General features: G+C 42.2%; 1 protein-coding gene across 2 annotated transcripts; it reads right to left on the minus strand.

The window, feature by feature from the left end:
- Window positions 1-168: 168 nt before the first annotated feature.
- Window positions 169-27,585, minus strand: LOC115143337 (transcriptional adapter 3-like). Of its 2 annotated transcripts, none has more exons than XM_029683644.2 (10): window positions 27,523-27,585; window positions 27,363-27,395; window positions 26,717-26,951; window positions 15,676-15,917; window positions 8,476-8,581; window positions 7,975-8,107; window positions 7,728-7,831; window positions 5,849-5,958; window positions 2,621-2,812; window positions 169-2,325 (listed from the first exon to the last, which is right to left on the minus strand). In XM_029683644.2, exons 3-10 carry the CDS (start codon window positions 26,924-26,926, stop codon window positions 2,133-2,135), a joined length of 1,290 nt encoding a protein of 429 aa, XP_029539504.1. In that variant the 5' UTR covers window positions 26,927-26,951; window positions 27,363-27,395; window positions 27,523-27,585; the 3' UTR covers window positions 169-2,132. The 2 variants fall into 2 exon arrangements, with proteins under 2 accessions (XP_029539504.1, XP_029539506.1); XM_029683646.2 differs by having other exon boundaries at window positions 27,353-27,395; window positions 27,523-27,542.
- Window positions 27,586-27,697: the final 112 nt, after the last annotated feature.

Below are 27,697 nucleotides of genomic sequence, written 5' to 3' on the forward strand. Positions count from 1 at the left end.
ATCTACTTTTTTTATTTTTTTTTATTTCACCTTTATTTAACCAGGTAGGCTAGTTGAGAACAAGTTCTCATTTGCAACTGCGACCTGGCCAAGATAAAGCATAGCAGTGTGTTAGCAATTGGATATGTAGATGGGTGAGCCGGTCAAGGATCGATTCAGACTAAGTGGTAAATTTTATGACAAGTAAACAGTTTATTCAGAGTGAAAATATGTATTACAACGTAATTACGGCTCTTCCGTTAGTTCGTGTGGAACGGCAGGCAGAGAGAGCGTAAACAGTCAGCACAGCTCTTATATACTTCACAGAAAGTAGGTTGACCCTAGGAAGATCGGATCTCCGGATTGGTTCAGCTGGTTGTAGTCTGTAGTCTTCCGCCATTGGCTCAGTTGTCTGTCCATCATCGTAGGATCTTCTTCGGGCACACAGTGTTCGGTTAAAATTAAAAGGAGATTGTGTGTAATGTGGGAGCTATCCTGTAGGGGACCCCACAGGCTTTACTGTGAGTTGTAGCCATGTAATTAGCAGTAAGTTAGTCACCTGCATACGAAATAGCAATTCCTTACAAGTGTGAACAGACAACACAGAGTTACACATGGAGTAAACAATTAACAAGTCAATAACACAGTAGAAAAAAAAGGGGGAGTCTATATACAATGTGTGCAAAAGGCATGAGGAGGTAGGCAAATAATTACAATTTTGCAGAATAACACTGGAGTGATAAATGATCAGATGGTCATGTACAGGTAGAGATATTGGTGTGCAAAAGAGCAGAAAAGTAAATAAATAAAACTGTATGGGGATGAGGTAGGTGAAAATGGGTGGGCTATTTACCAATAGACTATGTACAGCTGCAGCGATCGGTTAGCTGCTCAGATAGCTGATGTTTGAAGTTGGTGAGGGAGATAAAAGTCTCCAACTTCAGCGATTTTTGCAGTTCATTCCAGTCACAGGCAGCAGAGTACTGGAACGAAAGGCGGCCAAATGAGGTGTTGGCTTTAGGGATGATCAGTGACATACACTTGCTGGAGCGCGTGCTATGGGTGTTGCCATCGTGACCAGTGAACTGAGATAAGGCGGAGCTTTACCTAGCATGGACTTGTAGATGACCTGGAGCCAGTGGGTCTGGCGACGAATATGTAGCGAGGGCCAGCCGACTAGAGCATACAAGTCGCAGTGGTGGGTGGTATAAGGTGCTTTAGTGACAAAACGGATGGCACTGTGATAGACTGCATCCAGTTTACTGAGTAGAGTGTTGGAAGCCATTTTGTAGATGACATCGCCGAAGTCGAGGATCGGTAGGATAGTCAGTTTTACTAGGGTAAGCTTGGCGGCGTGAGTGAAGGAGGCTTTGTTGCGGAATAGAAAGCCGACTTGATTTGATATGAGTCTGGAAGGAGAGTTTGCAGTCTAGCCAGACACCTAGGTACTTATAGATGTCCACATATTCAAGGTCGGAACCATCCAGGGTGGTGATGCTAGTCGGGCATGCGGGTGCAGGCAGCGATCGGTTGAAAAGCATGCATTTGGTTTTACTACCTTGGTTTAGCTATTCAAATCTTTGGTTAAACGTTTCCCAATGTGTGAAAGTTGAACTGCACATTAGACACTCCCTCACAACCATTTTTCTGATATTTATTTATTCAAACATTCATAGTTTGTTTTTCCATACTAGAGAAAAGAAATGCACTATATAACGTTAAAAATAAAATAAAAACAAAATCGACAACAGAACTTGGAAAATGCCAGTGGGAAACTATCAGTTATTAGTAAAAAAAAAAAAAAACGCCAGCAATGCACATTAAATGATCATAAACTCTTATGGTGACGATGTTCCAATAGTGAATATGCACTGAAAGTTTAGTTAGCACATTCATGCAAGAATACAGTAATTATCAATACAAAACATAGATACCTCCATTTTCAACATCGAGTGTCAACAACTATGACAATCATGCTACATCATTGCAGGTATTCACTGTACTTCCATTGGGGAGTTTTATAAAGTAACACAAATGCTTATGGCCACTAGAGCATGGAAGCATATGACCAGACACATACAACAGTATATACTCATTGGCAGACTGAAAACCTACCCCTTCCCATCCAATTCCCACCCTAAACTATTGTCCCTCTAACCATCCAGCAGCTTGAGGATGCTGTCCCTCTCCTTCAGTGCTTTCCATGCCTGATCTTTCTCCTTCTTTGTCGGCATTCGTTTTTTCTGCCTAGCAGCCATGATGCGACGGAAGCCCTCCATGACCTCATTATCCGACACCCGGACCCTCTGCCGCAACTCCTGCTTCCGCATCTCCTCCTTTGCCAGGCTGTGAGGAGGATGGGAAGTTTAGAGTAAAGGATGAATGCTGAGGCTTGTTATGAATAAAATGCTAATCCAGTAATAGTTTGTGATGTGTGTTCAGGTAAAAAAAAAATACATATTGATGGTGGATGAAGTGGAACACAATGAGAACCAACTGGGCCTTCTATAAGTGCAACTCATTATCATCGATGTCAGAACATCCCTCCTTATAGGTCTTGAACTAAGTCATCATACAATCCTTTTTGACCTTAATAAACCTTATTTCTGATGTATATTTTACATTTCTCCTGTGCTCTCACCGGAGTAGCTCCTGCTTGCGGGATCTGTTGTGGGCGCTCAGGGCTTTGAGTTCAGCCTGTCTCTTGTGGAGTTCAGCCAGCACCTCATCCTCTGAGTCTCCACCTGCTCCTGGCCGTTCCTCAGAATCCAGAAGCCCCTGAGACATCAGCTCCTCCTTGATCCGCGCTTCTAGGGAGCGTGTGTGAGGAACACTAGGAAAGACGGAAAGTCAGAGGAGAGAAATAACTAGTTAACTGATGAGTGAGTTGCAGAAGAAGTAAGCAGTGATTGGAATACTTTGGTGTAATCTACAAAGCCTTTGTTCGGGGCTTGACATTCAGTTTCATTTTCTAGTGCCAACTGACTGCTACTGGCCCGAATAATGTGCAAATCATTTATACTGTATCTTTAATTTGCAGGCTGAGCAAGTAACTAGAGCCTATAATGACCTACCCTCCATACACAAATAATTATATTTTATATAATTATTACTTGGTAATATCATATTTACATGATTGTTTGGAGATTGCACAAATGTTTAATTTTCAATCTCAAAAAGAGTGTTATTGTTACCGATTTTGTTAGCGAGTTGTAGGGCCCTATAAAATCAGTTTCATATTTAGCCAAATATAGTTCACGGTTTTGTTTTTCCAGGCTTACGAGTTTCACTCTTAAAAATCACTTTTTTGATAGAGTACAAATCCATAACAACGCTTAAACCACATCAAGAGATATATATATATATATACATACACATATATACACATATATATATACACATATATACATACATACACAGTGGGGCAAAAAAAAAATTAGTCAGCCACCAATTGTGCAAGTTCTCCCACTTAAAAATATGAGAGAGAGGCCTGTTATTTTCATCATAGGAACACTTCAACTATGACAGACAAAATGAGAAAAGAAAAAATCCAGAAAATCACATTGTAGGATTTTTTATGAATTTATTTGCAAATTATGGTGGAAAATAAGTATTTGGGTCAATAACAAAAGTTTCTCAATACTTTGTTATATACCCTTTGTTGGCAATGACAGAGGTCAAACGTTTTCTGTAAGTCTTCACAAGGTATTCACACACTGTTGCTGGTATTTTGGCCCATTCCTCCATGCAGGTCTCCTCTAGAGCAGTGATGTTTTGGGGCTGTTGCTGGGCAACACAGACTTTCAACTCCCTCCAAAGATTTTCTATGGGGTTGAGATCTGGAGACTGGCTAGGCCACTCCAGGACCTTGAAATGCTTCTCACTACTTCGTTGCCCGGGCGGTGTGTTTTTGGATCATTGTCATGCTGAAAGACCCAACCACGTTTCATCTTCAATGCCCTTGCTGATGGGGAGGTTGTCACTCAAAATCTCACGATACATGGCCCCATTCATTCTTTCCTTTACACGGATCAGTCGTCCTGGTCCCTTTGCAGAAAAACCGCCCCAAAGCATGATGTTTCCACCCCCATGCTTCACAGTAGGTATGGTGTTCTGTAGATGCAACTCGGCATTCTTTGTCCTCCAAACACGACGAGTTGAGTTTTTACCAAAAAGTTATATTTTGGTTTCATCTGACCATATGACATTCTCCCAATCTTTTTCTGGATCATCCAAATGCTCTCTAGCAAACTTCAGACGGGCCTGGACATGTACTGGCTTAAGCGGGGGGACACGTCTGGCACTGCATATATATGTGTGTGTATATATATATATACATATATATATATATATATATATATATATATATATATATATATATATACATACATACATACATACATACATATATATATATATACACACACACACACACACACACACACACATACATATATAAGACAATGATCCAAAACATAAAGCAAAATCTACAATGGAATGGTTCAAAAATAAACATATGCAGGTGTTAGAATGGCCAAGTCAAAGTCCAGACCTGAATCCAATCGAGAATCTGTGGAAAGAACTGAAAACTGCTGTTCACAAATGCTCTCCATCCAACCTCACTGAGCTCGAGCTGTTTTGCAAGGAGGAATGGGAAAAAATTTCAGTCTCTCGATGTGCAAAACTGATAGAGACATACCCCAAGCGACTTACAGCTGTAATCGCAGCAAAAGGTGGCGCTACAAAGTATTAATTTAAGGGGGCTGAATAATTTCACGCCCAATTTTTCCGTTTTTGATTTGTTAAAAAAGTTTGAAATATCCAATAACTGTCGTTCCACTTCATGATTGTGTCCCACTTGTTGATTCTTCACAAATAATACAGTTTTATATCTTTATGTTTGAAGCCTGAAATGTGGCAAAACGTCGCAAAGTTCAAGGGGGCCGAATACTTTCGCAAGGCACTGTACATATATACATATATATACACATATATATATATACACACATGTATATATATACATATATATATATACACACACAAATAATTGGAGGGTGTAGTTTACCTTTTTAAATCAATTGCTCACCTAGCTAGAGACCGCTGTGTTTGGCTAGCTGTGTTTTGTACTGTAGCCTACCAATCTGCAGTGTAGGCTACACATGATGTGACGGCAGGGTTTGCCAAACAAGTGCCCCCCCAAATGGATACATATCATCATATCACATAGACCTACTTTGCAGTCAACATTTAATTGGGCCGTTTAAAAAATATATTTTAAAGCCTTTAGAAATGTTTATTCAAACAGCACACAATTACTGAATTGCATATCGCAAAGATTTAACCTGACTTCAGACCAAACTATTTGAATACCTGGTTTGCATACCCATTGATGCCTTAGAATTTACTTGTATATATCATAAATTGAAACATCTTTCCTACCTACCCTACCGTTGTCGTTTCTGATTCAGAGGGGTTGGGATAAATGCGGAAGACACATTTCAGTTGAAGGCATTCAGGTATGCCTTCAGGTTTCCCCCTTCATTTTGTGAGCTGCTGCACTGTGTGTTTGATAAATAATCTACATAACGAACTAACATTTTCAGGATTTCATCTGTTTTTTTCATCAATTATGTAGCCTAGATTGAAAATAGCATTATTACAATATTATTTTCACTGGCCCAAGCAGGCCAATGATGTGGATGGTTGACTGGCCCAGGGGGGGGTTCCAAAACCTCCTCAGGCCAGCGGGTATCCTTGTATGTCGAGCCCTACTTTGTTGCTATTCAGCATTTTCTTTCAGGGTATCTATAGAATGTATCCTACAAGGTTATGAAGGGGTGATGTTACTTTATGGAGGATAGGCCTTTACCTAAAAGCTTTGCCCTGGTTGCGAGGTGAGGTCCCAGCCCCATCGTTCCCACCATCCTTCCCCAAAATGTCGGGGACTGGAGAATCCTCCATGGGGGATATGATATTCTCCTGCACGAAAAAACAACAATATTAAAGAATTTAAATTCTACAGTTTAATTATAAACTATTCAAATCTACTAGTTATTTGCAGGGTTAAGATTTCAAAAGTAATTTAGAATTGTATGCGTAGTCAACAATAAAGCCTAAGATACAGTTGAAGTCAGAAATATACATACTTAGGTTGGAGTCATTAAAACTCATTTTTCAACCAATCCACAAATCTGTCGTTAACAAACTATAGTTTTGGAATGTCGTTTCGGACATCTACTTTGTGCATGACACAAGTTATTTTTACAACAATTGTTTACAGACAGATTATTTCACTTATAATTCACTGATCACAATTCCAGTGGGTCAAAAGTTTACATACACTAAGTTGACTGTGCCTTTAAAAAGCTTGGAAAATTCCAGAAAATGATGTCATGGCTTTAGAAGCTTCTGATAGGCTAATTGACATCATTTGAGTCAATTGAAGGTGTACCTGTGGATGTATTTCAAGGCTTACCTTCAAATTCAATGCCTCTTTGCTTGACATCATGGGAAAATCAAAAGAAATCAGCCAAGACATCAGAAAAAAAATTGTAGACCTCCACAAATCTGGTTCATCCTTGTGAGCAATTTTCAAACGCCTGAGGGTACCACGTTCATCTGTACAAACAATAGTACGCAAGTATAAACACCATGGGACCATGCAGCCGTCATACCGCTCATGAAGGAGATGCGTTCTGTCTCCTAGAGATGAATGTGCCTTGGTGCGAAAAGTGCAAATCAATCCCAGAACAACAGCAAAGGACCTTGTGAAGATGCTGGAGGAAACAGGCACACAAGTATATATATATCCACAGTAAAACGAGTCCTATATCGACATAACCTGAAAAGGCCACTCAGCAAGGAAGAAGCCACTGCTCCAAAACCGCCATTAAAAAGCCAAACTACAGTTTGCAACTGCACATGGGGACAAAGATCATACTTTTTGGAGATTTGTCCCCTGGTCTGATGTAACAAAAATAGAACTGTTTGACCATAATGGTCATCATTATGTTTGGAGGAAAAAGGGAGAGGCTTGCAAGCCAAAGAACAACATCCTAACTCTGAAGAATGGGGGTGGCAGCATCATGTTGTGGGGGTGCTTTGCTGCATAAGGGACTGGTGCACTTCACAAAATAGATGGTATTGTGAGGTAGGAAAATGATATGGATATATTGAAGCAACATCAAGACATCAGCCAGGAAGTTAAAGCTTGGTCGCAAATGGGTCTTCCAAATGAACAATGACCCCAAGCATAGTTCCAAAGTTGTGGCAAAATGGCTTAAGGACAACAAAGTCAAGGCATTGGAGTGGCCATCACAAAGCCCTGACCTCATTCCTATAGACAATTTGTGAGCAGAACTGAAAAAGCATGTACAAACCTGACTCAGTTCCACCAGCCCTGTCAGGAGGAATGGGCCAAAATTCACCCAATTTATTGTGGGAAGCTTGTGGAAGGCTACCCGAAACGTTTGATCCAAGTTAAACAATTTAAAGGCAATGCTACCAAATACTAATTGAGTGTATGTAAACTTCTGACCCACTGGGAATGTGATGAAATAAATAAAAGCTGAAATAAATCATTCTCTACTATTATTCTGACATTTCACATTCTTAAAATAAAGTGGTGATCCTAACTGACCTAAGACAGGGAATGTTTACTAGGATTAAATGTCAGGAATTGTGAAAAACTGAGTTTAAATGTAGTTGGCTAAGGTGTATGTAAACTTCCGACTTCAACTGTATGTGACCTCAACAAGAGCCTGAAGGAGCCTCTGTGTGAGAGGACCGAAGGGACAGCCATCCTCTGGGGGGTCGTGCTGGGACTCTGACTTCTTTAGCAGGGCATCCACATCTGAGAGAATAAAAGCATCCTCATATCAGACAAATACACATAATTTCTGTGCTGAATGTAGACAGACACAATACCCATTTATGAAAGCTCATCCATTCAATACATACTGTATGTCATCATCCCCATCCCTGGGGTGCACTCACCTTTGGCGTCGAGCTCAGATAGTGGTCCCATGAGGCTTTTCTTCTTGTCGTTGGCTCGTGCTCCTTCCCTCTGTTCCTCCAGTAGATCCTCCTGAGCCCATCGCTGAGAGAAGTGTTTCCCCAATGCTGGAATCTTCACAATATAACCAATACTATTAATCTATGTTTTCTCCTTGGGGAAATCTTTAACAGAGGATGTGAGTAAAGCACAACTCTTATCTGAAGTGTCACAGAATACCTACTATCAGATATGCTAGTAGTGCTTGGGACCTGATAAGTCAGCTACTAATGTAATGAGCATAATATGGGGCGGCAGGGTAGCCTAGTGGTTAGAGCGTTGGACTAGTAACCGGAAGGTTGCAAGTTCAAACCCTTGAGCTGACAAGGTACAAATCTGTCGTTCTGCCCCTGAACAGGCAGTTAACCCACTAGGCCGTCATTGAAAATAAGAATTTGTTCTTAACCTTAATAAATAAAGGTAAAGAATATGACATAAAACACCTTGTAGTATTCAGCCTCATCATCCGGGGGCTTCAATAGTTCTTCCAGAACCCGGATTTCTTCATTTGTGATGTCAGCACAGTATGGCTCTACTGATGCCCAAAATCTGGAAAACATAATACACAGACAATAGGACAATGAAAAACAAACACATATCCTATCTCAAACCAGCTTGTGTCTGTAAGTGACACTGTTAAGGGTGTCCACTGACCCTGTCCAGAGTTGGTGATGAAATTTCACTTGTTATAAAATACATTTTACCAAGACAAATATGATTATTGATGTTCTGAATCGTTCAGTGGGGTCTTTCTCTAACATATCATTAACCTTATATCCAAAAAGTCAGACATTGTAACCTAATACATCCAATAATAAGCACCAAGCTCTGTTGACATACAGTTGAAGTTGGAAGTTTACACACACACTTTAGCCAAATGCATTTAAAATCTCAGTTTTTCCACAATTCCTGACATTTAATCCTAGTAAAAAAATCCCTCTCTTAGGTCAGTTAGGATCACCACTTTATTTTAAGAATGTGAAATGTCAGAATAATAAGAGTGATTTATTTCATCTTTTATTTATTTCATCACATTCCCAGTGGGTCAGAAGTTTACATACACTCAATTAGTATTTTGTAGCATTGCCTTTAAATTGTTTAACTTGGGTCAAACATTTCCGGTAGCCTTCCATAAGCTTCCCACAATAAGTTGGGTGAATTTTGGCACATTCCTCCTGACAGCGCTGGTGTAACGGTGTCAGGTTTGTAAGGCCTCTTTGCTCACACAAGCTTTTTCAGTTCTGCCCACAAATGTTCTATAGGAATGAGGTCAGGGCTTTGTGATGGCCAATCCAATACCTTGACTTTGTTGTCCTTAAGCCATTTTGCCACAACTTTGGAAGTATGCTTGGGGTCATTGTTCATTTGGAAGACCCATTTGCGACCAAGCTTTAACTTCCTGACTGATGTCTTGAGATGTTGCTTCAATATATCCACATAATTTTCCTCCCTCCTGATGCCATCTATTTTGTGAAGTGCACTAGTCCCTTATGCAGCAAAGCACCCCCACAACATGATGCTGCCACCCCCGTGCTTCAGGGTTGGGATGGTGTTCTTTGGCTTGCAAGCTTCCCCCTTTTCCCTCCAAACATAACAATGGTCATTATGGCCAAACAGTTCTATTTTTGTTTCATCAGACCAGAGGACATTTCTCCAAAAAGTACGATCTTTGTCCCCATGTGCAGTTGCAAACCGTAGTCTGGCTTTTTTTAATGGCGGTTCTGGAGTAGTGGCTTCTTCCTTGCTGAGCGGCCTTTCAGGTTATGTCGATATAGGACTCTTTTTACTGTGGATATAGATACTTTTGTGCCTGTTTCCTCCAGCATCTTCACAATGTCCTTTGCTGTTGTTCTGGGATTGAGTTGCACTTTTCGCACCAAAGCACATTCATCTCTAGGAGACAGAACGAGTCTCCTTCCTGAGCGGTATGACGGCTGCATGGTCCCATGGTGTTTATACTTGCGTACTATTGTTTGTACAGATGAACGTGGTACCCTCAGGCGTTTGAAAATTGCTCACAAGGAAGAACCAGATTTGTGGAGGTCTACAATTTTTTCCCTGATGTCTTGGCTGATTTCTTTTGATTTTCCCATGATGTCAAGCAAAGAGGCATTGAATTTGAAGGTAAGCCTTGAAATACATCCACAGGTACACCTTCAATTGACTCAAATTATGTCAATTAGCTTATCTGAAGCTTCTAAAGTCATGACAACATTTTCTGGAATTTTCCAAGCTGTTTAAAGGCACAGTCAACTTAGTGTTTGTAAACTTTTGACCCACTGGAATTGTGATACAGTGAATTATAAGTTAAATAATCTGTCTAAACAATTGTTGGAAAAATTACTTGTGTCATGCACAAAGGAGATGTCCGAACCGACATGCCAAAACTATACTTTTAACAGGAAATTTGGGGGTGGTTGAAAAACGAGTTTTAATGACTCCAACCTAAGTGTATGTAAACTTCCGACTTCCAACTGTAGCGGTGCAGGTTTCTTGAATATTTTACATTTTGTGGTCGTCATCTTCAAAGTTGTTTCCGTAGATCAAAAAAAGAAAAATTAGCATGACCGGAGCTGAATTAAATGTAAAAGGCTTTGAAATAAACAGCTTGGTATGCGCTCAGTTAGGGCTGTGGCGGTCATAACATTTTCTCAGTTGGTGATTGTCATGCAAATAGCTGCAGGTCTAATGGTAATTGACCGTTAATTAAAATAAACATGTTTAGCATCTCCTGGTTTCCACGCATAGCCTACAAGCCACTGATGCAGACCTTTGGAAAATTACATTAAAAAAGTATAATAAATCAATTTAATATAGCGTACACAATCACAACAAATCCATGATTTATTTTAGACAGGTTTAAACAAACATCATATGAAGAAAATCCTATTTTAGAAGAGCAGAATAGCATATTCTGAGTTGGCCTTATGTCAGGCCCTGATCTGGCCATGCCGTATGGCTGTGGGCTACACAAGTTCACTTAGTAGACAAGATGTTCTTAGAATTCAGTGGCATTTTTTTATAGTATGAAGAATACAATTGAACATTGATGAATATAATAGATAGGGAGTGGCAACATGCGGCTGTTCTGTGAGCGGTTAACAAAGAAACAGGTCCTCCAAAACTCAGCAAAATAAGAATCGTCCTCTCACTGTCAACCGCGTTCATTTTCAGCAGGGGGGGGGCAAAATCAAAAGTAACAGTCAGTATCTGGTGTGGCTCATGGACAGCACCAGATTGGCCAGTTCTTGCTGTGATGTTACCCCATTCTTCCACCAAGGCACCTGCAAGTTCCCAGACATTTCTGGGAGGGAATGTCCCTAGCCCTCACCCTCCAATCCAACAGGTCCCAGAAGTGCTCAATGGGATTGAGATCCGGGCTCTTCACTGGCCATGGCAGAACACTGACATTCCTGTCTTGCAGGAAATCAGCCATACTGCTCATTCTGTGCGTGGTGGCATTGTCATGCTGGAGGGTCATGTCAGGATGAGCCAGCAGGAAGGGTACCACATGAGGGAGGAGGATGTCTTCCCTGTAACGCAGAGCGTTGAGATTACCTACAATGACAACAAGCTGTCCGATGATGCTGTGACACACAGCCCCAGACCATGACGGACACTCCACCTCTAAATCTATCCCGCTCCAGAGCACAGGCTCATTCCTTCGACGATAAACGCGAATCCGACTATCAGCCCTGGCGAGACAAAACCGAGACTTGTGAGTCAAGAGCACTTTTTGCCAGTCTTGTCTGGTCCAGAGAAGGTGGGTTTGTGCACATAGGCGACATTGTTTCCAGTGATGTCTGGTGAAGACCTGCCTTTACAACAGGCCTACAAGCCCTCAGTCCAGCCTCTCTCAGCCTATTGCAGACAGTCGGAGCACGTTTATTTAAAAGATATGTATTTTACCTTTATTTGACTAGACAAGTCAGTTAAGAACAAATTCTTGTTCAGGGGCAGAACAACATATTTTTACCTTGTCAGCTCGGGGATTTGATCTTGCAACCTTTCGGTCACTAGTCCAACGCTCTAACCACTAAGCTATCTGCCGCCCCGAGTCTGAGCACTGATGGAGGGATTATGCATTCCTGGTGTAACTCGCACGCATGTTGTTGCCATCCTGTACCTGTCCTGCAGGTGTGATGTTCGAATGTACTGATCCTGTGCAGGTGTTGTTACACGTGGTCTGCCACTGCGAGGACGATCAGCTGTCCTTCCTGTCTCCCTGTCTTAGGCGTCTCACAGTACGGACATTGCAATTTATTGCCCTGGCCACATCTGCAGTCCTCATGCCTCCTTGCAGCATGCCTAAGGCACGTTCACGCAGAAGAGCAGGGACCCTGGGCATCTTTCTTTTGGTGTTTTTCCAGAGTCAGCAGAAAGACCTCTTTAGTGTCCTAAGTTTTCACAACTGTGACCTTAATTACCTACCGTCTGTAAGCTGTTAGTGTCTTAACCGTTCCACAGGTGCATGTTCATTAATTGTTTATGGTTCATTGAACAAGCATGGGGAACCGTGTTAAACCCTTTACAATGAAGATCAGTTATTTAGATTTTTACAAATTATCTTTGAAAGACAGGGTCCTGAAAAGGTGTCTTTTTTTTCTTCTGAGTTTACATGCTTAATTTAGAGTTATTTATGCAACCTTAGTTGTGAAAAAACAGGCTATATGTTTTGATTTTTAATACATTCTAAGGCTGCATGATGCGACTAATGATTGGAAAAAAGTTGCATGAAGGCATGAGCTCTGCTCTGTTTCTTGTGCGGGCTGCACACACTTTATCAGTTTCTAATTGACAATTTGACACGCACTTGTTAATATTCTCACCCATCAGACTATTCTTACTTTAATCTGGTCTTTACATATAGCCTACTAATATATGTGTGGAATATTATCATTTATTTAGAATGGCCCACAAAAAAAGACATGTAATCTGTAGCCAGCACTCGAATAGCGAATGGAAGTCCCATGCATTACGTTTTTAATATGCAAGCAGAGGCGGCGCGTCCATAAGGCTAGGGGAAGCTTTCCCTAAAGTAAAATGTTGTGAATTGTTTTAACATCGCATTGCTTACAGTCGGAAGGATAGGCAGGGTGCACAATTTGGGCAGATTATTGTTGAGTTGCGACTGTCTGTGAAAAGTAGAGGCCAAGCCAGACATTTCACAATATTTAAAAATACAATCGCGGGAAAACACAGTTTGGAAAGAAAATGTTTATTGCTGTAAAGAAAAGACAATGAAAAGACTAATCACTCTTTTAGTTAACAAAATTCTCAACTGAATTGCGAACAGTATAGCCTATCATATTGGCACCAGCAGAGAGCATCAGCAATATCCCCTGTGAGTGCGCACTGTGCATATTCACTATTTATCATCGTTCGGTCAGTGCTACATAAAACAATTCTCCAGTCATATAAAGTGTAGTAGAATTGGATGAAATGTGTTTAGAAAAAGGCCACATTTTTCCCATGCAAAGAAAGAAATGTATCTAATATAAAATATAGCCTAGGCCTACTCTACACACTCAGCTACATTGAACAGCTTTGTTTTGTTTTTTAAACAGTGATTGAGTTCAATTAGAAGCCTAAATTATAACTATCCAATCTACTCATCACATTATGAACAGTAAGCTATTTTAAGTCTGCAAATGCTATGATGCGAGGAAATACGTTTTATTCTAAAAGGTGCATTTTTAATGGTGAAAATTTGCTACCCCAAACTTGACTCACGCACCACATATGTATACCAGGTAAGCTACACTGGATATAAAGCAGATTAATGTGCTTCATTTTAAGAATTGAGCAATAAATATAGCAGCATGAGAAAGATAGGATCCTCTTAAATAGTGGCTAGTCAAAACTCTTTTCACATGCGACTGGACTTATAAGAACACATTTCACTAGGTTCTGTAGGCTCTCCAAACGTGTTCCAGGGGCCTTAGACCTACAGGTTACATTTTTAGTTATTTGGTCACTTTAGTTGTGATCAAAACATACAGGCCTATGGGTTAGGCTGCATGATGTGTGCGACTATGATTTGAATAAGTCGCAAAAAAAAGGCATGTGCTGTTTCTTGCCTTAGGCTGCACACACTGCATCATTCACAAGTGATACTACTGTCACCATGCACAAGTGATACTACTGTCACCAATCAGACTACACTCAATTTAATATTTTCTTTACATATACTTAATAATATATGCATGAAATTAGTTTTGATTTAGAATGGACAATTATCATGCACCCGTCAAAACAGGGGCAGAGAAAAAAGTTGCACATAAATAATGAATGGAGGACGATTTTCCCTCTGTTCATTTTCATGCCAGTCAGGTAGGCTACTCCTGATGTAAAGTGAAGCAATGTGCTTAAAATTAGGAAAGTTGAGAAATAAATATAGTAGGCCTAGCCTATTGAAAGCTGATGGTATCCTCTTCTTTTTAATAGAGTCCATCCAAACTGTTCTCACACAATTGCATAGCCTATAGAAATGTTGCGCAACATGAGCTCTCATGAAGTGTTTGATTTTCAATGACATTTGCATTGATGTCAGAGTGATTAGTGGGACAATAGAGAGGTGAGTACCAGGCCATTAGCAACTGGCAGTTAGCAAGTTTGGTAGGCTACGAATGACCATAGCGGTATCAGAGAGCAGTTTTGGAGAAGTACTGGGGTGACCTTGGTCTGACGGTAATGCGCAGTGGTGGAAAAAATGACCCAATTGTCTTGAGTAAAAGTCTAAAGGTATTTGATTTTAAATATACTTAAGTATCAAATGTAAAAGTACAAGTATAAATCATTCAAAATTCCTTATATTTAGCAAACCAGACAGCACAATTTTCTTGTTTTTATATTTATGGATAGCTAAGAGCAAACTCATTTACAAATGAAGCATTTGTGTTAAGTGAGTCCACCAGACAAGAGGCAGATAGTATGCACAGGGATGTTCTCTTGAGTGTGTGAATTGGACCATTTTCCTGTCCTGCTAAGCATTCAAAATGTAACAAATACTTTTGGGTGTCAGGGAGTAAAATGGAGTAGAAAGTATAGAATTTTCTTTAAGAATGTAGTGAAGTAACAGTTGTGAAAAATATAAATAGTTTAGTACAGATACCCCAAAAAACTACTTAAGTAGTACTTTCAAGTATTTTTACACCACTGATAATACATCACTGTAACAGCCTTGCACTCGGTCCTCTGTTGACATTTCACTTGTTTTTGTGAGAAATATCAGTCATTTCGAATTAGTATGAAAAGCTTATACTAAAATATGAAAATACTACATGTCATGTCTCAAAATCGATATCCGTTTTAAGAAAGATGACGAGTTCAACAGGAAAGTGAGCCTGTCAGGTAGCCAGTGGCCGTTATTCTTGCACAGAATCCAGCATATCTGACGCGATGCAACATTCCTGATTTCTGACCACTTTTTTTCCGGGCTCTATTGATTTAGTCATTCTAATTCTAGCCATCCTACAAGGGTAAACACTTAAATAACATTTGAACAGATTACGACAGAGACATGTGGTTTGGACCATTTGTTTTCTTAGAAGATTATCTACACAAGTAACATATTATGTTACTCATTGGTCAAAAGATGCAGACACCCTACACTGTTTGAGTGAGATGTGATTGTTACTGACCTGTTGGGGGCATCGTTCTTAGGATTACGGGGAATGTCCTGTGGATCCTCACTTAACTCGTACTCCTGGACTTTGGGCTGTAGATTTTTGGATTTGGGTCGCCCAGGACCAGGCCCGTGACTACCCTTTCCATCGAGTTTCTGCTTCTTAGGTTTGTGACGTGATGAAGCTGAAAGGTCTGCATCCTTTCCCAGCTTCAGAAAGCGCTTGTCCCCTTTCTTATCCTGCCAGTCTGTGAGGATCTGAGAAAATAGGGACCAGTCACCAACAAAACTTCATTTTCAGAGGATGACGCAGTAAGATTTGTAACATCAGGCAAGTATCAGACCACTTGCAGTTTCAGAACCACTATGGCACCAAAATAGCTTTCCTGTCCAACATTAGATGGAGGTGTAGCAACAGCAGTTCGAGCAAGGAGGCAGAATAAGATCATTTAAAAAATTTGACGCACATTTTCTCCGCCCGACTGCATGTGCTGCCATAGAAATAGAATGAATAGATCAAGCTTTCCCATTCAAGTAAAATGATAGCATAATGGATGGAGTGGCAGCTATCGCGAGTGTACCCATAGGAGAAAAGCAAAAAGCAACAGCATGAAGTGTACCCATCAATATGTGCTGTGATTTGTTGATTCAACTCAATTCCATTGTGTGAGGTACATCAGTTAATATTTAATTTGAATGAACACTGTACATTAACATGGAAGTTATTGCATCACAATACCAGGCAGCAATTGCGAGTGTACCCATGAGTTTACAAGTCAAATCGCCAGGGTTAGAGGTTGACAACCCATTTTATTCATTGTTTGCTACAACACCTTGCTTGTTTCTGCAAGGGGCAACAAAGCTCCATCATGTTGTTAAGAGTCCATGTTATTGGCAGAGATTACAGCTATGAGTCTTTCTGGGTAAGTCTCTTAAGAGCTTTGCATACCTGGATTTTACAATATTTGCACATCATTATTTTTTATTGTTAAAGTTCTGTCTAATTTGTTGTTGATCATTGCAAGACAGCCATTTTCAAGTCTTCAAATCAAAGTTTGTCACGTGCGCCAAATACAACAGGTGTAAACCTTACAGTGAAATGCTTACTTACAGGCTCTAACCAATTGTGCCAAAAAAAAGGTATGTGTGTGTGTGTGTGTGAGAGAGAGTAGGTAAGTAAAGAAATAAAACAGTAGAAAGACATTTGAAAAAAAGAGTAGCAAGGCTATATACAGACACCTGTTAGTCAGGCTTATAGAGGTAGTATGTACATGTAGGTATCGTTAAAGTGACTGTGCATATATGATGAACAGAGAGTAGCAGAAGCGTAAAGAGGGGTTGGCGGGTGGTGGGACACAATACAGATAGCCAATGTGCGGGAGCACTGGTTGGTCGGGCCAATTGAGGTAGTATGTACATGAATGTATAGTTAAAGTGACTATGCATATAAGATGAACAGAGAGTAGCAGCAGTGTAAAAGAGGGGTTGGGGGGGGGACACAATGCAAATAGTCTGGGTAACCATTGGTTACCTGTTCAGGAGTCTTATGGCTTGGGGGTAAAAACTGTTGAGAAGCCTTTTTATCCTTGACTCGGCACTCCGGTACCGCTTGCCATGTGATAGTAGAGAGAACAGTCTATGACTGGGGTGGCTAGGGTCTTTGACAATTTTTAGGGCCTTCATCTGACACCGCCTGGGGTAGAGGTCCTGGATGGCAGGCAGCTTTGTCCCAGTGATGTACTGGGCCGTACGCACTACCCTCTGTAGTGCCTTGCGGTCAGAGGCCGAGCAATTGCCGTATCAGACAGTGATGCAACCAGTCAGGATGCTCTCGATGTTGCAGCTGTAGAACCTTTTGAGGATCTCAGTACCCATGCCAAATCTTTTTAGTTTCCTGAGGGGGAATAGGCTTTGTCGTGCCCTCTTCACGACTGTCTTGGTGTGTTTGGACCAATCTAGTTTGTTGTTGATGTGGACACCAAGGAATTTGAAGCTCTCAACCTGCTCCACTACAGCCCCGTCGATGAGAATGGGGACGTGCTCGGTGCTCCTTTTCCTGTAGTCCACAATCATCTCCTTAGTCTTGGTTATATTGAGGGATAGGTTGTTATTCTGGCACCACCCGGTCAGGTCTCTGACCTCCTCCCTATAGGCCGTCTCATCATTGTCGGTGTTGTTTCGTCAGCAAACTTAATGATGGTGTTGGAGTCGCGCCTGGCCATGGAGTCATGAGTGAACAGGGAGTACAGGAGGGGACTGAGCACGCACCCCTGGGGAGCTCCAGTGATGAGGATCAGCGTGGCTACGTGTTGCTACCTACCCTCACCACCTGGGGGCAGCCTGTCAGGAAGTCCAGGATCCAGTTGCAGAGGGAGGTGTTTAGTCCCAGGATTCTTAGCTTAGTGATGAGCTTTGAGGGTACTATGGTGTTGAACGCTGAGCTGTAGTCAATGAACAGCATTCTCACATATGTGTTCCTTTTGTCCAGGTGGGAAAGGGCAGTGTGGAGTGCAATACAGATTGCGTCATCTGTGGATCTGTTTGGGCGGTATGCAAATTGGAGTGGGTCTAGGGTTTCTGGGATAATGGTGTTGATGTGAGCCATTACCAGCCTTTCAAAGCACTTCATGGCTACGGACGTGAGTGCTACGGGTCTGTAGTCATTTAGGCAGGTTGCCTTTGTGTGCTTGGGCACAGTCTGCTTGAAGCATGTTGGTATTGCCATTGATTTAAGCCGATTTAAGTCAAGACGGTAAATAGGCCACTCAGGAACAATGTACAAAACATTAGGAGTACCTTCCTAATATCGATTTGCACCCCCTATTGCCCTCAAAATAGCCTCAATTCGTTGGGGCATGGACTCAACAAGGTGTCGAAAGCGTTTCACAGGGATGCTGGCTTATGTTGACTCCAATGCTTCCCACAGTTGTCAAGTTAGCCGGATGTCAATCGGGTGGTGAACCATTCTTGTAACACACAGAAAACTTTTGAGCGTGAAAAACCCAGCAGCGTTGCAAATCCTGACACACTCAAAACGGTGCACCTACTGCCATACCCCGTTCAAAGGCACTTAAATCTTTTGTCTTGGCAATTCACAATCCATGCCTCAATTGTCTCACGGCTTAAAAATTATTCTTTACATCTGTCTCCTGCCCTTAATCTACACTGATTGAAATGGATTTAACAGATGACATCAATAAGGGATCATAGCTTTCACTTGGATTCACCTGGTCAGTCTAAGTCATGGAAAGAGCAGGTGTTCCTAATGTTTTGGACACTAAGTGTATTTGGCCTTGTGTTTTAGGTTATTGACCAGCTGAAAGGTGAATTTGCCTCCCAGTGTCTGTTAGAGGAAAACCTGGTTCAGTCTGCTTTCTATGATTTTGCCTGTGCTTACTTACACTATATATACAAAAGTATGTGGACACCACTTCAAATTAGTGGACTTGACTGGTTCAGCAACACCTGTTGTATAAATTAGGCACACAGCAATGCAATCTCCATGGACAAAAAACTAAATCGGCAGTAGAACGGCCTTACTGAAGAGCTAAATTACTTTCAACGTGGCACTGTCATAGGATGCCACCTTTCCAACAAGTCAGTTCATCAAATTTCTGTCCTGCTAGAGCTGCCCCGGTCAACTGTAAGTGCTGTTATTATGAAGTGGAAACGTCTAGGAGCAACGACTTAGCCACAAACTGTTAGGACACACAATCTCACAGAACAGGACCGCCAAGGGCTGTAGCACGTAAAAATCGTCTGTCCTTGGATGTAACACTCACTAACGAGTTCCAAACTGCCTCTGGAAACGTCAGCACAATAATGGTTTGTTGAGAGCTTCATGAAATGGGTTTCAATTGCAGAGCACCTGTACACAAGCCTAAGTACACCGTGCGCAATACCGAGCGTCAGTTGGAGTGGTGTAAAGCTCGTAACCATTGGACTCTGGAGAAGTGGAAACGTGTTCTCTGGAGTGATGAATCACGCTTCACCATCTGGCAGTCCGGCGGACAAATCTGGGTTTGGCGGATGCCAGGAGAACACCACCTGCCCTAATTCAGTGTCAACTGTAAAGTTTGGTGGGTGAGGAATAATGGTCTGAGGCTGTTTTTCATGGTTCGGGCTCAGCCCCTTAATTCCAGTGAAGAGATATCTTAATGCTACAGCATAATTCTGTGCTTCCAACTTTGTGGAAACAGTTTGGGGAAGGCCCTTTCCTGTTTCAGCATGACAATGCTCCCGTGCACAAAGCGAGGTCCATACAAAAATGGGTTGTCGAGATTGGTGTGGAGTAACTTGACTGGCCTGCACAGAGCCCTGACCTCAACCCCATCGAACACATTTGGGATCAATTGGAATGCTGACTGCGAGCCAGGCCTAATCACCCAACATAAGTGCCCGACCTCGCTAATGCTCGTGGCTGAATGGAAGCAAGTCCCCGCAGAAATGTTCCAACTTCTAGTGGAAAGCCTTCCCAGAAGAATGGAGGCCGTTATAGAAACAACGGGCGGACCAACTCCATATTAATGCCCATAATTTTGGAATGAAATGTTCAACGGGCAGCTGTCCACATACTTTTGGTCATGTAGTGTAGCTCTATTCCATGTGCGTGATGTTTAATACACTCAGTGTGAGTCCCAGGTGGAAGGCAAACTGAGAATCGTGATGGATATGGAGAATTTTCCCAATACGATTATGAATAATTGTAATTATTATTTATCGGGAAAAAAGTAATTGTCAACTGCCATCTCTCTTTCACTCCAACAGTGTGAAGCACTGTGCGTTCTGAACAACTATTGGCTAGTTCTTGTCTGTAAGGAAATGGGCGGGGTATCGGTTGAGCATGCTGCAACGATTGGATTAGAACAAGCCACTTTCCCTCTGCTCTCATTTCCCCAGACAGACACACACACACAGATTGGTTAGTGTGAACCATGCCTCGATCCCAACAACTTTCACAGCACCTTAGAGGATGCATTATATTTTTAATTTCACCTTTATTTAACCAGGTCGGCTAGTTGAGAACAAGTTCTCATTTACAACTGTGACATGTCCAAGATAAAGCAAAGCAGTGCGACACAAACAAAACCACAGAGTTGTTGTCGCCGTAGTGGCGAAGTAATTACAATTTAGCATTTAAAAAACTGGAATGGTAGATGTACAGAAGATGAATGTGCAAGTAGAGATACTATGGTGCAAAGGAGCAAAAAAATAACAATATGGGGATGAGGTAGTTAGATAGGCTATTCACAGATGGGCTATGTACAGGTGCAATGATCTGTGAGCTGCTCTGACAGCTGGTACTTAAAGCTAGTGAGGGAGATATGAGTCTTCAGCTTCAGTGATTTTTGCAATTAGTTCCAGTCATTGGCAGCAGAGAACTGGAAGGAAAGGCGGCCAAAGGAGGAATTGGCTTTGGGGGTGACCAGTGAAATATACCTGCTGGAGCACATGCTACGGGTGGGTGCTACTATGGTGACCAGTGAGCTGAGATAAGGCGGGGCTTTACCTAGCAGACTTATAGATGACCTGGAGCCAGTGGTTTGGTGAAGAATATGAAGCGAGGGCGAGGCAACGAGAGCATACAGGTCGCAGTTGTGGGCAGTATATGACCTCGTCTGGAGGTTAGTTAACACAGTGTCCAAAGAAGGGCCAGAAGTATATAGAATGGTGTCTACTGCGTAGATGTTGATCAGAGAATCACCAGCAGCAAGAGCGACATCATTGATGTATACAGAGAAAAGAGCCGGCCCGAGAATTGAACCCTGTGGCACTCCCATAGAGGCTGCCAGAGGTCCCGGACAACAGGCCCTAAAATTTGACACAGTGAACTGTGTCTGAGAAGTAGTTTGTGAACCAGGCGACGCCGTCATTGGAGAAACCAAGGCTGTTGAGTCTGCCGATAAGAATGTGGTGATTGACAAAGTCGAAAGCCTTGGCCAGGTCAATGAATATGGCTGCACAGTATTTTCTTTTATCGATGGCGGTTATGATATCGTTTAGGACCTTGAGCGTGGCTGAGGTACACTCATGACCAGCTCAGAAACCAGATTGCAAAGCGGAGAAGGTACAGTGGGATTCAAAATAGTCGGTGATCTGTTTGTTACCTTGGCTTCTGTTTTTCCCGGGGTAGGGGTAACCAGGTGGAAAGCATGGCCAGCCGTAGAAAAATGCTTATTGAAATTCTCAATTATTGTGGATTTATCGGTGGTGACAGTGCTTCCTAGCCTCAGTGCAGTGGGCAGCTGGGAAGAGGTGCTCTTATTCTCCATGGACTACAGTGTCCCAGAATTGATTGAGTTTGTGCTACAGGATGCAAATTTCTGTTTGTAAAAGCTAGCCTTTGCTTTCCTAACTGCCTGTGTATATTGGTTTCTAACTTCCCTGAAACGTTGCATATCGTGGGGGCTAATCGATGCTAATGCAGTACGCCACAGGATGTTTTTGTGCAGTCAGGTCTGGAGTGAACCAAGGGCTATATCTGTTCCTGGTTCTACATTTTTTGAATGGGGCATGCTTATTTAAGATGGTGAGGAAAGCATTTTTAAAGAATAACCAGGCATCCTCTACTGACGGAATGAGATCAATATGCTTCCAGGATACCTGGGCCAGATCGATTAGAAAGGCTTGCTCGCTGAAGTGTTCTAGGGAGCGTTTGACAGTGATGAGGGGTGGTTGTTTGACCGCAGACCCATTACGGACGCAGACAATGAGGCAGTGATCGTTGAGGTCCTGGTTGAAGACAGCAGAGGTGTATTAGAGGGCATGTTGGTCAGGATGATATCTATGAGGGTGCCCGTATTTACAGATTTGGGGTTGTACCTGATATGTTCATTGATCATTTGTGTGAGATTGAGGGCATCTAGCTTAGATTGTAGGACGGCAAGGGTGTTTAAGCATGTCCCAGTTTAGGTCACCTAACAGTACAAGCTCTGAAGATAGATGGGGGGCAATCAATTCACATATGGTGTCCAGGACACAGCCCGGGGCAGAAGGTGCTCTATAACAAGCGGCAATGGTGAGAGACTTGTTTCTGGAAAGGTGGATTTTTTTAAGTTGAAGCTCAAACTGTTTTGGGACAGACCTGGATAGTATGACAGAACTCTGCAGGCTAGCTCCGCCCCCTTTGGCAGTTCTATCTTGTCGAAAAATGTTATAGATAGGGATGGAAATTTCAGGATTTTTGGTGGCCTTCCTAAGCCAGGATTCACACGACTAGGACATCTAGGTTGGTGTGCTAAAGCAGCAAATAAAACAAACATAGGGAGGAGGCTTCTAATGTTAACATGCATGAAACCAAGGCTTATGGAGATGCACAAACTGGAAAAGGTCACAAAAGCATTGCTAAAGACCTTGGTGTTCATCAATCCATGGTAAGACAAATTGTCTACAAATGGAGAAGATTCAGGACTGTTGCTACTCTCCCTAGGAGTGGGTATCGTGCGAAGATCACTCCAAGAGCACAAAGGGCAATCCTGAAAGAGGTGAGAAGGAACCCATGGGTAACAGCAAAAGACCTTCAGAAAACTCTACAAACAACGAAAGTCTGTGTTCATGTGTCCACTATCAGGAAAACACTGAACCGCAATGGTGTTCATGGAAGGACACCACGAAGGAAACCACTGCTGTCTAAAATAAAACATTGCGGCACGCCTCAAGTTTGCCCAAGATCACCTGGATGTTCCACAACACTTCTGGGAAAATGTGCCGTGAACAGATGAGACAAAAGTTTAACTTTTTGGGGAAAATGCATTACGTTATGTGTGGAGGAAAAATGGCACTGCACACCAACACCTCATCCCAACTGTGAAGCATGGTGAAGGGACCATCATGGTTTGGGGCTGTTTTGCTGCCACAGGGCCTGGACGCCTTGCAATCATTGAGGGAACAATGAATTCAAACGTGTATCAATACATTTTACAGGAGAATATCAGGGCAGTAGTCCATGACCTCAAGCTTAAGAGAAGATGTGTGATACAACAAGACAATGACCCAAAGCGCACAAGTAAATCAACTAAAGAATGGCTGAAAAGGAAGAAGATTTGTGTTTTGGAATGGCCAAGTCAGAGTCCTGACCTTAACCCAATTGAGATGCTGTGGCATGACCTGAAGAGGGCTATGCAATCAAGACAACCCAGAAATATTGATGAACTGAAACAGATTTGTAGGGAGGAATGGTTCAAAATTCCTCCTCAACGTTGTGGAAGTCTTATAAGCAGCTACAGGAAATGTTTGGTGGAGGTTGTTGCTGCGAAAGGAGGAGCTACAAGTTACTAAATTCAAGGGTTCACTTACTTTTTCCAGCCTGCAAAGTGGATATTTACTCAATGTCTTCAATAATAATTTGAAGAGTACAACTGTTTGTGTGTGAATTAGTTTAATCAGATTGTGTTTGTCTATTATTATGACTTACATGAAGATCAGACCACATTTTATGAGTAATCAATGCAGAAATCCATGTAATTCCATAGGGCACAAACATTTTTCTTGCAGCTGTAAGTGTTGGGAGAGAATAGTTTTGCTCCTCTCTAAAGTAAAACAATATATGGGGCAAGCAACCTCGCCTACCTTCATCTAAATCTGTGTCTGGAATATATGCAGGCAGTAGTAGCCAGCCATCTATTAGGCTATTTATTATTCGTTGATAATTGAATAGTACTAAGTAAGTAAATCATGTGCATTTTCATCTGTCAAGGTCATTTACCTTTTAACAATGTGCGTGAATGAGTGAAGGTACATAACGATGCGCTCTGAGTGATAGCGCACTTGATGCACAAGCTTTACCAATATTTAAAGTGCACGTCCGGGTTTTCAGATTACGAGTATTGAGTGTGATAAAACAACAGATACGATTACAATGAGATCGTCACACCCCTAACTGAGTAGGCCTATGCCATCTTAATTTGACCAGTTTATCAAGAGATTTACCATTCAAATAAAAAATATTACCATTATGTTGTTATGTAGTTAGATTGGTAAAAACAAAGTCAAATTCGTTTGATTTTAAAATTGATGCATTATCATACGCCCATGGGAAATTGTAATAAAATTGTCAAATGTAATGATATTGAATATGGGCCATCAGCCTCCTTGACCGGTTGTTCTCTAATATTGACCTGTGGTATAGTAATAGTTAACGTGTATATAAGGGAAGTACCAAAACACCTTGATTATAGGGGAGGCGCATGCATGCTGATGAGGAAATATGGCTAGGATGGAAGAAAATACTGTCATAAAACTTGCAAAGGTCAAATACACTGCTCAAAAAATAAAGGGAACACTTATACAACACAATGTAACTCCAAGTCAATCACACTTCTGTGAAATCAAACTGTCCACTTAGGAAGCAACACCGATTGACAATACATTTCACATGCTGTTGTGCAAATGGAATAGACAACAGGTGGAAATTATAGGCAATTAGCAAGACACCCCCAATAAAGGAGTGGTTCTGCAGGTGGTGACCACAGACCACTTCTCAGTTCCTATGCTTCCTGGCTGATGTTTTGGTCACTTTTGAATGCTGGCGGTGCTTTCACTCTAGTGGTAGCATAAGACTGAGTCTACAACCCACACAAGTGGCTCAGGCAGTGCAGCTCATCCAGGATGGCACATCAATGCGAGCTGTGGCAAGAAGGTTTGCTGTGTCTGTCAGCGTAGTGTCCAGAGCATGGAGGCGCCACCAGGAGACGTGGAGGAGGCCGTAGGAGGGCAACAACCCAGCAGCAAGACCGCTACCTCCGCCTTTGTGCAAGGAGAAGCAGGAGGAGCACTGCCATAGCCCTGCAAAATGACCTCCAGCAGGCCACAAATGTGCATGTGTCTGCTCAAATGGTCAGAAACAGACTCCATGAGGGTGGTATGAGGGCCCGACGTCCACAGGTGGGGGTTGTGCTTACAGCCCAACACCATGCAGGACGTTTGGAATTTGCCAGAGAACACCAAGATTGGCAAATTCGCCACTGGCGCCCTGTGCTCTTCACAGATGAAAGCAGGTTCACACTGAGCACATGTGACAGATGTGACAGAGTCTGGAGATGCCGTGGAGAACGTTCTGCTGCCTGCAACATCCTCCAGCATGACCGGTTTGGCGGTGGGTCAGTCAGGGTGTGGGGTGGCATTTCTTTGGGGGGCCGCACAGCCCTCCATGTGCTCGCCAGAGGTAGCCTGACTGCCATTAGGTACGGAGATGAGATCCTCAGACCCCTTGTGAGACCCTATGCTGGTGTGGTTGGCCCTGGGTTCCTCCTAATGCAAGACAATGCTAGACCTCATGTGGCTGGAGTGTATCAGCAGTTCCTGCAAGAGTAAGGCATTGATGCTATGGACTGGTCTGCCCGTTCCCCAGACCTGAATCCAATTGAGCACATCTGGGACATAATGTCTCGCTCCACCCACCAACACCACGTTGCACCACAGACTGTCCCACGAGTTGGCGGATGCTTTAGTCGAGGTCTGGGAGGAGATCCCTCAGGAGACCATCCGCCACCTCATCAGGAGCATGCCCAGGCATTGTAGGGAGGTCATACAGGCATGTGGAGGCCACGCACACTACTGAGCCTCATTTTAACTTGTTTTAAGGACATTACATCAAAGTTGGATCAGCCTGTAGTGTGGTTTTCCACTTTAATTTTGAGTGTGACTCCAAATCCAGACCTCCATGGGTTGATAAATTTGATTTCCATTGACCATTTGTGCGATTTTGTTGTCAGCACATTCAACTATGTAAAGAAAAAAGTATTTAATAACAATATTTCATTCATTCAGATCTAGGATGTGTTATTTTAGTGTTCCCTTTATTTTTTTGAGCAGTGTATAAACCACGGGGGAAAAAAACACAGTACCCTCCCAGGTCCAATAAAAATAAATAAAACAACCCTCCCCCTTTACCCCAGTAAATGTAGAACTCTCCCTTATGACCATTGGTTACATAACCATGGGTTATAGAGTAATTTAGCCAGCCCTAGAGGTGACTGAATCATTGGGCAGTCCAATGACACAAAAGCTACTCAATTACTCAGTGACATTAAATATGTGCCCATTGACTCATGTCTTACCTGTCTCTGTTCCTCCAGAGCTCTGAGACGACGGCTGGCAGAGGACAGGAGAGTCTCCAGCTCCAGCTGCAGTGTGTCCAGCTCTTCAATACCGATGCCATCGTCCTCTGAGCGCCCGAGCACTGCAGTGTAGCGGGGGCACACCTTCACGTGCTCTACTGGCTTAAAGTCATAGTACTTTAGAGGCGGGCAGTCCTTCAACTCACTCATCTTGATGGTTTAGAGTGGGCTATGTCTGTGTGGAGAGGCAGAGATAAAGTGCACCTTTGATCATACACAAATGTACACTCATACATACGCTCCATCTGTCAAAAAAAAAGAAACGCTCCTCACATTAATCACTGAACTCCATTAGCCTACTACTACTAACTTCAAGACCGGGGAACAACGTTGGTGATTGCCATTGAAGATATCGTGAACATTAGCGCGTTAGCTAGCTTAGCTAACCAGCTAACGTTAGCGAGCTTTAGCACAGTACCAGTAGTATCTGCGCTCAACGACCGGTGTTGCTTCCGAAACAAAAGTGACCATTAATAATATCAATCAGGACCCCAAATACAGTTTATAAATTTACAAAATAGTGGTTTGATTGCAAATACACCATGTAAATGCACCAAATGTTGAATATTTACGCACCAATATTTACCTCTGTACTGGCATCCATTATTGATTGAACCATCTGTGGAAGAGGGGGGATAAGCATATTCAGTAAGAGGGTATTGTACGTTAACGTACTAGCTATTTTTGAGGCAGAAAAAAATGAACAGTAATTCTCTGAGTGTTGAATGATTCTCAATTGTTAATACTTTTTTTGAGCAAATCCCATGTGACGAATACAGAACGTCAGTCAGTGACCCTCTAAATTGTAGAATGGCATCTCCGACAAATACCAAATTGTATTTGGGGATGTGGATTTATGGTAACGGGAATCAAGCGAATATTAGGGATCTAAATGTTTTTGTTTGTCCCTAATTTAAGTGT

Source organism: Oncorhynchus nerka, linkage group LG15, assembly GCF_034236695.1.
Source record: "Oncorhynchus nerka isolate Pitt River linkage group LG15, Oner_Uvic_2.0, whole genome shotgun sequence".
Classification (NCBI taxonomy): domain Eukaryota; kingdom Metazoa; phylum Chordata; class Actinopteri; order Salmoniformes; family Salmonidae; genus Oncorhynchus; species Oncorhynchus nerka.